We start from the raw sequence: 13,834 nt of genomic DNA, 5'->3' as shown, positions 1-13,834 counted from the left end.
GTCATGCAGATTCTTCCCTCTCCTCTCCTATTTTTTTTTATAGACGTACCACCATGTTAAATCTGGCACGTGCTTGTATTAGAAACCTAAGATTCAAGGTAAGAAGGCTCACTTATACAATACATCAGCTGTACCAAAAGGAGCAGGTCCAAAAAATTAAGTCAACACATTAGGCACAGGGAAAGGGTCAGGAAACCATGCTGCTCCCAGATATATTTACAAAGATAAAGAGAAAATATATTCTCTATTAAATGGAAGAACGCATCTCAGGAAGTGTTAAAAAGTGGTTTTCCTAGCAGAGGGAGAGAGAGAATAATAATAATGAATCGGTTTAGGAGGATTATTTTTCACTGGGGACATTCAGGAATCCAATGAAGAAAAGAAAGGATAAGACTGCCTAAATTGGTCTATACAAGCTATTGTGTTACACTTGATAAAATAATTGTGTCAGTCTCTACCGTGCTTAAAACAAACTTATAAACTCTGAAAACAGTTAGCTGTTAAGCTCTAAGCACCATCACATACTCTGTCACACTACTCTCATTGTTACAGAAATCTAGGAAGCACCTGACATTTATCTTCTGTAGTTCTAACACAAGAATTGCAGAAATGCAATTAGGAAAACGCTGGTACTCATAACAGAAAAGGTCAGCAGTGTTCAAGCTAAACCTGGTAACATGCCTAATGTGCTGCCACACATAACAGAATGCTTTCCTGATAATGAATGACTTTACTGACTGCCATTAAGTTGTTGGAAAATAATCAGATCAACAGGGGCATGCCACTATGTGAAAGACGCATAGGATATTGTGAAATAGTCTTTGATAGGGGTACATTGCAAAGTCACCACTGATGGAAAATCTACCATTATAAAAGGCCATAGTTCCAAAAATTATCACATAAATAAATTGGGTGCAAAACACAGATGATAGAAATTTCAGTGTTCGGTAAGCAAGGAAGCCATTACTTCATCTAAGGCAGTGCACCTTGTGCATGCAGCCAACAAACAATACAGCACCATCTCTTAGATGTAAAAATTATTTATTTATTTATTTATTTTTGTAGTAATCAATGTAAGTAGAGGTTAGGGAGTTTAGTTTTTCTGTTTGTCTTTAATAGAGAAATACTCACACAGCAGTACAGACTCAATGGTCCTCAAGCAAAGACTTCCTCCTTACTTGTGTCACTAATGCTACATAAGCTAATAGTGAAGTTTAAGAGAAATGAAAAGCAATCTAGAAGGTTCTTTTGATAAATCACATTTCATCGACAGCACTAAGAAATATCTCATTACTGAAAGATGAAAGTAGCATTTATTAGAAGTTTTCTGCCAAATACCAAAAGTCAGGTTAAGCCTTCAAGTGAAAAATATTTTTGAGAGCTTGCAAACACCAAGAAACATATATTTGTTATGCCTGAAGTAACTCTGAGCAGAATAAAACCTACGTACTTCCCACTTCTGTTTACAGACTATAATTTGTATTAGATTGTTTCACTTAATTTTTGCCATAGTTATAAAAAGTTGCTTTTGTGTAAAAACTAGGGGAAAAAAGTACTGTGATGAATTGCAGTGCAGCTTCACCTCTTTATTCAGTTAGGTTAAAATTCAAACTATAGAACTCAATTTTCTAGGAATTATCACAGTTACCTCTGTGATAAGACAAACTACATGTTTTGAGACTGCTAGATCTTATAAAGTTTTATTAAAGCTAAATGCTAGCATTTTATTATAGTTTCTCCTATACCTGAGTTATATCAAATTATTTTGTGGTTAATATAAAAGCCTGGTATTCTTTTAGTGTGACACATACTGTTGCCTAATTAATCAAGGAAAATAAATCAATTGAAATTTAATGTGAACCTTCCTATTATCAACTTCATTGGAAGAAGTATCTTGAATTTAGGACAGAACATGTTCTCAAAAGAGGATTGATTACAAAATTAAGCCAGATGCGATGATCAGCTAACTTGTATAAGCTGAATTTCATCAGTAGCAAGCTATACATTATGTGAAGAAAAGTATCTGACAATCTGTCCTTGGTGGTCTATATAAAGAAAGTCAAAAGGCTCTTCTGTCTGGTATTTCCAAATTTCCCTTCATATATCCTTTTATAAACACTTTTAGCTGAACAATATGTGCCCAAGGCAAGTATTTATAAAACACTACACAGCATATCACAGAATCACAGAATTGTAGGGGCTGGAAGGGACCTCGAAAGATCATTGGGTCCAACCCCCCTGCCAAAGCAGGTTCCTTAGAGCAGGTTGCCCAGGTAGGCGTCCAGATGGGCCTTGAATATCTCCAGAGAAGGAGACTCCGCAACCTCCCTGGGCAGCCTGTTCCAGTGCTCCATCACCCTCACCGTGAAGAAGTTCTTTCGCATGTTGGTGCGGAACCTCCTGTGCTCTATTTAGTGGCCATTACCCCTTGTCCTGTCCCCACAAACCACTGAAAAGAGGTTGGCCAAATCCCTCTGTATCCCACAAAATATGGCAAAATATTTTTACAGATGTTTACTTAGTAAAAAGTTCACAACATTAGTGAACATGTTTTGTTTAACCTGTATGAAGAGAGGTATGCCAAAAGAAGGAAGTAAACATACTAACAACAACTGGAGAATAGCGTCAATAAAAGTGCGCTTATACTTCCACCTTTTTCCTGATGTTCTTTCATTAATGATCGTAAGAAACCAATTGTATTTTCCTGAAATGCTACATATGTGTAACATGCACCAAAGAACTAAAGGGAATACACTCACCATGTACTATCAGGACATATTCTGTGCTGTTTCGGCCAATGGGATTTTTTGCTTCACATCGATATGTGCCATTGTCTGTTTTGTTTAGGAAACTGATGCTTAGGACCCTGCCATTGACAACCATTCTCTCGGGATCTGGTAGTTCTCCACCATCCTTTGTCCACAATACTGGTTCTGGCCTGTTGGATCCAAAGCAATACATTTAATCAGATACATGTAGTATGCATATGAAATGTTATGTATCAGCAACTGTAACTTGTGGATAATACTCTGCTATCACAAAATACTCAGTAATCATTTGAGTTACTGGATATAACGAGCATCTATTACAACTTTACCATCTAGTACCAGACGTGAACTACTAAAATGCAGGAACAGGCATGAAAAATAAGAGGAACAAATAAGAAAACAGAATGGTATTGGAGAAGGCCAAGGTCTTCCCTAAATAAATAAATAAATAAAAGTGCTAATGATATTTCAGGGTACACTGTTTGGCAAGACATTTGGCAAGCTGTGTGAAAACAGCTCTCTGTGTGATGAGCAGCATGGTCTTGTGCACCTGACAGGCAACAGAAATCATGCAAGCAGGCTGAGGTAGATGTAAGTGGTTTGTAAATGGATTCTTAAATTATTTAGGCTATTCACATTCACAAGTGTACTTGCATGTACTGAGTGCTTTTCCTGAACCAGGCATATCAGTTGCAAAGTAGTGCATCTTACACACAATCTAAATTTGTTTCTGTTGCTGCACTGTGTCATAGCCCATTCCCTTTTCCACCCTTTCTGCATGCTTCCCTTGAATAATTTTGTTTGTTTGTTTTACACACATTATCACAAGCAATATAAGATTTGACTTAAAATCCTGGACTTCCTTTCAGTGAAACCTTTCCTCTTGTACCTGGTGACCTCACATCAGACCAAAGGCAAAGCACTGACAGCAATAACTCCTTAGCCAAGTTAAGGACACAGCAGAGAAGGGAAATGACTGTCTTACAGCTTCCCATACATCTTCCCACTGGCAACTGATATTTAACTCTTTCCCAAAAACTCTCAAGAAGCTCTACAGTTCAAAAGATTTGCCTATGACAGCAGAAAGTATTTATTACATGTACACAGTCTTTGCCTGTATGTAACAAATTGCACTTGCAAATTTACATGAGGGAAACCACCAAAAGGATAGGTCCACGATTAGAAATGAAAAGATGGCTTACCGAATCCTATCTCACAAACAGATGTAGCATCTCAGGTCTTTAGATACTAGTCACTGAAGCAAGATATACACAGCCTGCAGATTCAGTTATGCTTCTTCTAACTGGTAGCTTTGTACATTACAAAGCAAATATCGATTCCTTTCTTTTGGCTGCACTACTTAAGTAAGTTCAATCAGTAGCAGTTCTAGATTTACAATTTGTTTGGTAGCAGAATGTTACTATTTTTTTCCCTACCAAAGTATGCAGTTTTATGACTAAATAATAAAAAACATATAAAGTACTTTTATACAAATCATCAGATGCCTACTTAGTTGCTAGTCTTACTGAAAAACTACTTAATTTGATTAAATTAAGGTGTTTACAACCTATTAAATATGAGTGTTAAGAATAAGAATTAAGTCTAAATATCCAAACAGAGACAATTTGCTAAAATGTAGCATTACACACAGAATAGGCCTAATGCCTGCAACAACATTTTTCTTTTAAATTATACAACATATAGACAAAGTGAATTTTCTGAAATGCACTCACTGCTATATATGTTCTATTACTTTTTTTTTTTTTTTTTTTTGGTGAAAAGGCCAGACATTAGTTTTCTCTTGAGAAGCACCAGATATCTACATAGATTTCAGTAACATTTGGATGATACCTTGTTAAATTATTATTGTACTTGTTACCGAGACTGGCTGTTCTCTGACACTGATTTTAATAAATAAAAAATAACTCATAAGTCATACAGAATCATCGAATCATTTAGGTTGGAAAAGATCCTTAAAATCATCAAGCCCAACCATCGCCTAATGCTTCCAAGTCCATCACTAAACCATGTCCCTCAGCTCCATATCCACATCTCTAAAGCACCTCCGGAGATGGGGACTCCACCACTTCTCTGGGCAGCCTGTTCCAATGCCTCACAACCCTCTCCATAAAGAAATTCTTCCTGATACCTAATCTAAACCTCCCTTGGCACAAGTTGAGGCCATTGCCTCGCGTCCTATGACTGGTCACCTGAGAAAAGAGACTGACACCCTCCTTACTGCAACTGCCTTTCAGGTAGTAACAGGAAGTGGTAAGGTCTCCCCTCAGCCTCCTTTTCTCCACTAAATGACCCTAGTTCTCTCAGATGCACCTTGTGTGTCTTGTTTTCTAGTCCCTTCATCAGCTTCCTTGCTCTTCTCCAAATGTGTTCCAGCAACTCGACATCCTTCTTGTAGTAAGGGGCTCAAAACTGAACACCATACTTGAAGGACAGCCTCGCCAGTGCCCAGTACAAGAGGACAATCTCTTCCCTAGTCAGGGAATATTACAACATTCACATAATTTTAAATCATGGATTAAGAACTATTGGTGTAATGGGCCTTATTTATACTTAACTGTAAATATGTCACAGTATCCTTCCTAAGTGTGCTTTCAAGCACTGATATCTAAATAGACATGTACACGCAATATACACACCTCCTTTCTGCTTAACACTAGCAGGAAATCTAGATGTCCACATTGTTGCAGAAAAATTGTCCCACACAGTTCACAACATTAAGGTGTGATTTGCTTTGATTTGTTAAAGTGGATGTGTTCAATTTTCTAGCAAACTCCTCATTGTTCCCCATTTACCACTTTACTGTGAATCCGTAATCCCAGGAGTGGAAACTCTGAAACACTTCTGCTACAATGTAAACCATTACCTTCATAAATGGCACGTTAAAGCAACTTCTGTGAAGTGGTAATTTATGAAACGTACATTTTAAATTGAACTTAGATGGCATATCCTAGCAAAAAACCCATAGGATAACAAATAACTAGGAAATGGAGCCTCAGATCTAAATTATTCAAGGAGCTTTGTCACATCTTAATATACCAATTGCAGTCCTACGCAGAGCGGCTAGAGAGGCAGATCTACATCCTCTGGGTGACAGGAGGGAAACCATCCCTTAATTAACAGAGCCGCCCTGTGTGGGCTCAGCAGCAGCAGCAGAGCCATCCCTGGGCAGCTGGCCTGTGGTCAGCACGTCATGGTGGCTGGGCACAGCCCTTGCTCCACCTTGCCACTCTCGGGAGGATGCTGCCTAAAGCAGTGACTGTCACAGCTGCAGAACTAAATATTACCTTCACTGCTGGGAAGCTTTGAGACACTCTGGTCTAAACAATTCATTAGTCAGGCAGAAGTGAGTTAAGAACATGAGACGTGCTCAAGCACCCAAGCCAGCACGCTGCTGCTGACAGCAACAACTGGAGCGGCTGCTCAGGGAAAGCACTGGAAAGCGTGGCCACTGCCCATAGTCCATCCCCCTGTGCTCCGCCAGCAGCCGTAATCATGCCATCGGGGATGCTGGAGGGCACGTCTCTTGTTCTCCTTAGCGTCTATGCAGTATTTAGATCTGTTGCCCATAAATCTCTCAAATCTCTTTTTGAATCTGCTTACACTGTCCGCCAACTCAGACTTCTGTGGCAATGAATTCAAAAAAGTTCCCTACCTGCTGTGTAAAACCATACTTTTTGTACTTTTATCTGTCTTGTACTGATCTCTGAGCAGTTGCAATGAATTATGGTAACAGAGTTTGGTAACGGTTCTGCATATTATAACCTTGCTATCAATTATGACAGACCTGTATTTAGTAGACCTTTCTTCTACTCTCTCCCCCTTCTTTTCTCTACTTGTTTGAATTTGATACAGTCCGAGATTACTGGCAGGAAAAAACAACAATGCCCCCACATAAGAAAACAGACAGACTAAATTTAGAAAACATTGACCACTCCTTGATAAGAGCTTTAGCAACTTAATTGTCAGAAGCCCAAATGCAGTTGGAACATCAGTGAAGAAGCTCCCCTTCTGTGTCACAAGACACGCCAAACTGTAAATTTTCCATAAGTTATTCTATTGAAGAGTGTTCATGAATGTATATACAGAGGTTCATTTTTCACCCAACATTTTGAAAGTGTTCTGACTCAGTTTAGGATATCTAACCATATTTAGGTTAGATATCCTAAAACATCAGGCAAACATGTACACTCCTATTATTGCATATTTCTCTCTATTGCCTAGGTCTCTAATATTGGAGAATATTACCTTTCGTTCACATATTAACAAATTGCCACGAGGCTATTACTAGGACTGGAACAAACAGGGTATCTCTGAGTCTTGCATTTGTGATTACTTCACGTTGAATAACACTTACCAGTTGACCCCACACTTTCTCAGGCAACCCCAAAAAAAGTATTTCTTGGAGCACAATAGCTATAAAGTTGGAATGAGCACAATGGCAACTAATACAGTTGTATGCTACCACCTTTGCACATTTCACGGCACAAACAAGCTCACCAACCTGCTCTGTCCTAACAGAAACATGCAGGCTGCTGGTACTGAGGCAGTCACCCAAGGACCAAATCTGGGGCAACGGATGTTTTCTATATGCCTGGTTTAATCCCTCCCAGGTGGACATGGGTATGTGGAAATGAGCTGTGCTACCACTGAGCCCCTTCATTGGGCTGGGGGAGGCAGCAGAGCTGAGGCACCAAGATGTTGTTTTCTTCTCCAAAACACAGCTCTGCTTCTGGCCTCACCTATTCTAATTTGCTCTCAGTGTGACACCTTTTAAAACAAAAACAAACAAATTAAGTATGCTGCATTGAAGAAATTCTTTCAAAGACAGCTCAAATGTGACAGACAGATCATGCTAGTTCTTTGGCTAGCATGTACTGCTTTTACTAATTTAGCTTTGTGTGCTGATGCCCACAGTAACACCATTGGGATTGCACCACACTAAAAGAAGCTAGAGATACTAATCATGATTATGGCCAATGACTCTTCTGCCAAGCCCCTAAAATAAGCTTAAATTCTATACCCTCCCTGAAAAACTTCTCATCAGACTTAGACTTTGGTATAATTTATATTTAATCCTAATATGCCCAGAAGCTTTCAGAAACTGACTTGCATAAGTGAACTGTTTTTTGGTATTAATAAGTAAATTTGTCAACTGTCTTTATGTTAGCCTCCAAAAGTGACATAAAAAGCAACATAGTTTGGTATTCTTTCCCAGACAAACAGAGATGGGACTGCAATGAGGGAATTAAAACTGTTACTATTCCAGAGGGATTCAGGTTTCATAATGTGGAACCGAAGATTTCTTGCAAGCAACTTCATAAAGAATTTATGAATTCAGATAAAGTATTTTTTAATCCTGATGCTAAGAAATCTTTTCTTCCAAAACAAGTCAGAGAGAAAGCTAAGGATGAACTGGAATGTGTTGAAAAAAAAAATATTTTAGAAAACACAGGTTTAGTTGGAAAAAAGCATTTAGGCCCAGACTTGACTTTTAAACGAGTGTTTACATAACACCTAAGTCAACAGGATTTAAGTTCAGTTGAATGTGTTTGATAATCTAGGCCTTTAAAAGTCACACAGCAGCATTTTAAAACAAGTTCTTTAATTTTTGACCTCTTTCCCCACCCTTAACCAAAGTACTATGATGCTTCAGAGCTTGCCATAATTCTCTCTTCTAGTGATACTTTTTGATATATAAACATTAAATCTATCTTAATTTAAATAATACATGCAGCTACTGTATCAGCTCTTCTTTCTGAATACAGTGAACTTAACACAATCTATTTTCACCTGGAAGTTCTTGACTCTATGCCATTTTATTGCCCTTTTCTAATTTCTGTATACAGAAAGGTCATGGCAAAAGTGTTCTCCATTAAGAATTTGATCTCAAACGCTCAGAGAACTTAATGGCCTATAATTCTACCACTGGATAACCTTTTCACATCCATAAGATCTCACTCACACAACAAACAAACAAACAAACAAAACAAAACGTGCCAGCTGTTTACATCCTCAGTCTCACTGAGCATATTATCATTCATTTGGGAATCTAAAGATTCCGTCAAGACTTTGTAGTCAGCGTGGATAAAAATAGGAAAGATATAAGTATTTGTGGAACACTAACAAGAGAAGTAAATTCATTATTTTGAGCATGGCCCTCATGAACAATGCCTTTTAATTCTCCAAGCAGGGGCACACCTATTTTCTCTGAAGTCCATAAAAATCGCATACTAGTGAAAATGCTCAAATGAGTAATGGAAAAAGCATTGCCACTTTTATCAGAGCATTTTTGTTGAAATGCTGGTGTAACGTTAAAAGCCATCTAAGGGAATGGTTGCTTCATTAATTTGACCTTACAGAGTTTCTCTATTTTGAGAATCTGGATTTTTTGATTTGTCAGTTAATCATCCAGTTGAAAGTTTAAAACCCAAGGGAACTTCTTGTTTGTACAAAGTCTCACTCTGATGAGTCATATTGGGATGAGCTGGTTTGGGAGCATTTCATCTATCAAAAACATCAATACTCTCAGTCTCTAGCCTTTCATAAAAGGCTCAGATAAATGGTTTTTATTTTATCAGATAAGAACTCTATATGATTTTGTATCTTTGCAGAGCTTGAGTAACCTTCATAGGGTATTTAACTCCCCAAAAGAATTAGTCAAAAATGTCCTAAGTATCTTTTATAAAGTTCCCTTTTTATTAGGAAGGAAGCTTTGAACATGTGAATTTCCTATTCACCATAACTATTCAGTATATGCTTTTCTCTTTCAAGCATCTCAGAAGACATAACACAGCCTAAGAACATTTATGATGCCCTATACCAGTGTTTTTAAAATGTCTAAGAAATAAATTCCCAATGTATGTTAAAAATGAGGTGGCAACAAAATATAAATTTCCACTTTCTACATTATAAATATTTGTCAGGAATTCACAGCTATAAAGACAACAGGAACAACAAGAAATGTTAAAGTTGTGGTGTATTACGCTTTTGAAAAAGTTTCCTAAATTTAAAGAGGTGACAAGAATCTCAAATGGTGTTAGCATTCATCATTTATATTTAAAATAAAAAATAAAAAATGAGAGAGAGAAAATAGCAAAAAAGATAGCAGAAAAGGGAAGAAAACAAGCAAACCAAAACAAAAACCCTTCATCCCTTATCTTCTGCTCTGGTTGTAGATAAAACCTTTCTTTTATCCATCACAAATGCAGTGGGGTGACAGGACTTCCCACCTGTAGCTTTCCTTGGATAAAACAGGCAGTCCTCTCACCTTCAGACTGACTCTTTGGGTTACACTTGCTTACCATGGTGATATGATAGACTAAATTTGCAGCTGAAAATCCTTATTCTGAACAAGGCTGTGACAGCAACTGATTAAAGTGACTCAGGAAAAGTCTTTTCAAAGCAAAGGTATTTTTTCTGTTGCTCAAAAATAAAAAGCATAGATTGTGAAGGGAGAGAGTATTTTTTTCAAATTTTCCCCTATCTATACCCTAATCTTTCCTTGCAACTATTTTTTTTAAGGTTCATTTCAGATCAGTTAATATGCACCTTTAGCTGTAAGAACCTGACCATTCTCTTTCTGCCATAATTCTCTTTCATGCTATATCTCCCTGTCATCAGGCTGATAACCCATTTACCTTTATCCTTTCATATCTCTGACCTAAGGTTTTCTGCTCTTAGTACAGCTGTGTAATGATGCTGCTCTGTGTCTGGATAGCTTTTTCCCAATTGATTATTATTATGTTAACTATACTGAAAATATTTACCTGTAGTTTTTCCTGTTGCCTTTTATGTATTCCTCCCCAATATTTCCTTTATTTTAGTCTTTCTCAAGAAGGCAAGACAATATCTAACAAATACTCTGAAAAGTGTATAAATCATATATATATGAAGCTTCTTACCTAGTTCCATTATGTTCCATAATGTTACCACAAAAGTATAAAAACCTGCTATGAATAACATTTGAGAGATGGGTTTTCTCATAGTCATGAGGGAGATCAACAAGAGAAATTATGTGAAATCAGAAGATACCTTATCAGTGAGTTGCAACAGAAATAGCCCTTGTATTCTCCTATTGTAAGCAGCAGGGAGGCAAGAGATTTTCAGCAAGGGAGACAAAAAGATTTTCTCAAAAAAATCCTCTGTGGGGAAGATACCATTGGGATGCAGTCCAGAATTTCATATTAAATAACTCAAAAGCCATTGCCACATGAATGTAGATGTGGGGGAGTCCCTTAAGCTTGTTCATGGAATACCGTCCTCCATAAGGTAAGTTAAATGTGGGGGCAAAGACGGGGCATCAAATTGGCATGCTCACTGCTGTGAATGATCCACTCTCTTTCCATGATTCACATTAGAAGTGAAAAAGTAGTTCAGAGAGTTATAATTCATTATCAATAGGCATGGGGTATGTGTAGGAAAAGCAACGTTTTGTCAGGGTTAGTTTAGTTATGCTAGCACTGCTAGCCTGTTCAGCTTTGAAGGAAATGCAAAATCAGAGAGCTCACAAAAGTGCTGTATGGCTGATGGGACAATGTCAGAAAAAGTTTCATGATGCCATTGTGCTATACATCAAAACTGAGGTCAAATAAGCAGATTTTCTCAATAGTGGAATGCATAGGAACCCATCACTGAAGTATCTGATAACATAGCTATTTATTTAATTGATTTCTTATGCCCCCAGTATTAGAGCATGCAAATAGACAACTCAGAATAAATGCAGTAAGACTTGAAATCAAACTGTGCACAGTTGGTTGCTAACTTCATTCACTGCCCCAAATACCTCTAATTATACTCACACTAAGGCAAACGTTTACCTAAAAATGTATTTCCTTAAAAACTGCTCTTGTTACAAAAAATTCTTAAGAAAGTACCATAATCATTCAGGTTACACATTCAGGTTTTGCTTTGCCAGTTTCAACAGTGCTGGTCCTAATGGCATTAATTTCTTCTAAGGCTTTTATCTAAACATATTACCTTCTTTCCTCTTCTCTATTAATCAGAAGAAATCTCCTTTTTGTCTTAGAGATATTAAACTCACCTAGCAGTGAAATTACCACTGCATACCATAAAAATAACTTGCTAACCTCTTACAAATATCACCAGTCTTTAAAGAATGCAGACAAAATATGGTGCCTCTTTTATTATTATTATTTTTGTAATGAGTCCTGAAGGAGACGTCTAATAAAAGTTCCCCATTCTCATAATAAACTAGAAAAAAATATATATAATTTTAAGCAAGACTATCCTCTTGATTTGGAAGAGAAATAGTTGATTTTGTATTTTTCAACCGGACATTTTTTTCCACTCTGCCCCACTTCCCTTCCTCTTCTATTAGAAGCTACTCAATACAAGGTTAGGCTTGGCTGTCAAATGAGCAAGGAAGCCAGGTCTGGCTACAAATCTCCTACTTCCCTTGCAGCCGCCTATTAGTTAGGCCAATACCATTAGCAGACATACCGTGAGATCCTGATCTGCTTTTCTGTTGTGACAGACAGCTAAATCTTGTTTTAATAACATAAAGATTGCAGAGACCCTCAGAAAGTAAACTTGGTTAATTGAAATTAATAGCTTCAAATCCATATATTAGTTTATTTGCTAAAATGCATTTTATAAGGGGGAAAGCTTACCTTTTTCTCCCCTGATTAGCAAAAGAAACTCTATTATCTTTAATTTACATAAGAAATGAAACCTTTTTGCAATGTTCATACCCTTTATAAATCACATGGATCTCCTGTAGAGTGAACAAATTCAAAATTTATGTCTTATGGAGGCTTATACTCCGTAACTCTCCAACATTTAAATAGAAATTAACTATAGACTCTTGAACTATTCACAAAAGGTCTTAACTGTGTGCCGGTGTGTTAAGTTAGATCAGGACTGACAGGCATCTGCTATTGCTTAAGGCTTAGAGTTCATGCTGACTATTCAAATTATTCATCCTGTGTTTTTAAATAACCAGGTGATTTTTCTGCTTTCTGTTACCTGAGATTGTTCAGCAATTATCATTTCTGCAAAAAGTTTTCCTTTGAATATGCCATACTGAGAAACTTTTCCAAAAGTTATTGTACCATAGTATTCCTTATTTTCTGATTTTAGGAATTCCGTGACATTCCAGCTCAGACTATACAGCCAAATACGTAAAACCATTAAAATCCTCACCCTCCAAAACGAGTATAAATGCCAAGTGGAGCCCCTTCTGGTTGATATGAAAAGTAATATTCTGTCCATTGATCAATGAACAACTCTGTCCATGTCAGAATCAAAAAGTAATCCAAGAACTACCATAATGACTCAACAATACTTAAATGAATAAACACCGAGTGTGACTATATATGAAATCTGAAATATTAAGTTTTCACTCATTTCACTTTTTGTTAGTACTTAACAACAAACCACTCACAGAATACTGTTTGCTTTTAAAGTCTTAAACCCACAGAATTATATTTAAACTGCTGTTAAGGATCAATATCATTAAGAACAAAAGTCCTCTAGTTTCTATGATAGTTGCCTACTTCAGCTACCATTCTTTTTGCAGTAATGCAGGATCTTAATACTTTATTATCACTCCAAAACATAATACATATTTTCTAATAGCAAGTTCTGGAGAAAGCAAATCTTTAAAGTATTCCAAATATCCAATCTTCTCAACCTAGCGTAGGTTCAGACATCTGTGTTTCAGGATAAGCTGTACAAAAATATTTTTAACCGTCATGGAAGTGTAAAGTGTATTTCAGTTTTTGTAGCTGTTTTAAGTATGTTTAATTGCTTACTGATTGCCAGTCTTATTTTGGTACAAAGAAATCTCTGAATCATTTCAGACTTCGTTTTGAAGTTTGTGCTTTAAAGTAAGAAATAAATCCAAATAATATTCTTATAAGACACTCCAGTTTTACCACTTGTACATAATAAAAGAACTGAAAAGTATTTCTATGTTTATTCTTTTGATTAACAATACTGCCAGGTTGAGTCTCATCATAAAACCTCAGAAATCCTTCATTTCTTGTTTTAAAACATTTTCTTGTGATACTAAATATTCCCACAAG

At 36.8% G+C, this 13,834-nt stretch overlaps 1 protein-coding gene across 1 annotated transcript in view; it reads right to left on the bottom strand.

The window, feature by feature from the left end:
* The window catches only part of CADM2 (cell adhesion molecule 2), a 645,157-nt gene that overhangs the window by 62,613 nt on the left and 568,710 nt on the right, over positions 1-13,834 (bottom strand). Inside the window, exon 7 of the mRNA XM_035540482.1 lies at positions 2,760-2,938. Coding sequence (XP_035396375.1) covers positions 2,760-2,938 — 179 coding nt within the window. The remainder of the gene's footprint in view (positions 1-2,759; positions 2,939-13,834) is intronic.

Source organism: Cygnus atratus, chromosome 1 (assembly GCF_013377495.2).
Source record: "Cygnus atratus isolate AKBS03 ecotype Queensland, Australia chromosome 1, CAtr_DNAZoo_HiC_assembly, whole genome shotgun sequence".
NCBI lineage: Eukaryota > Metazoa > Chordata > Aves > Anseriformes > Anatidae > Cygnus > Cygnus atratus.
The sequence above is the reverse complement of the archived record's forward strand: the minus strand, read 5'-3'. Positions and strand labels throughout refer to the sequence as shown.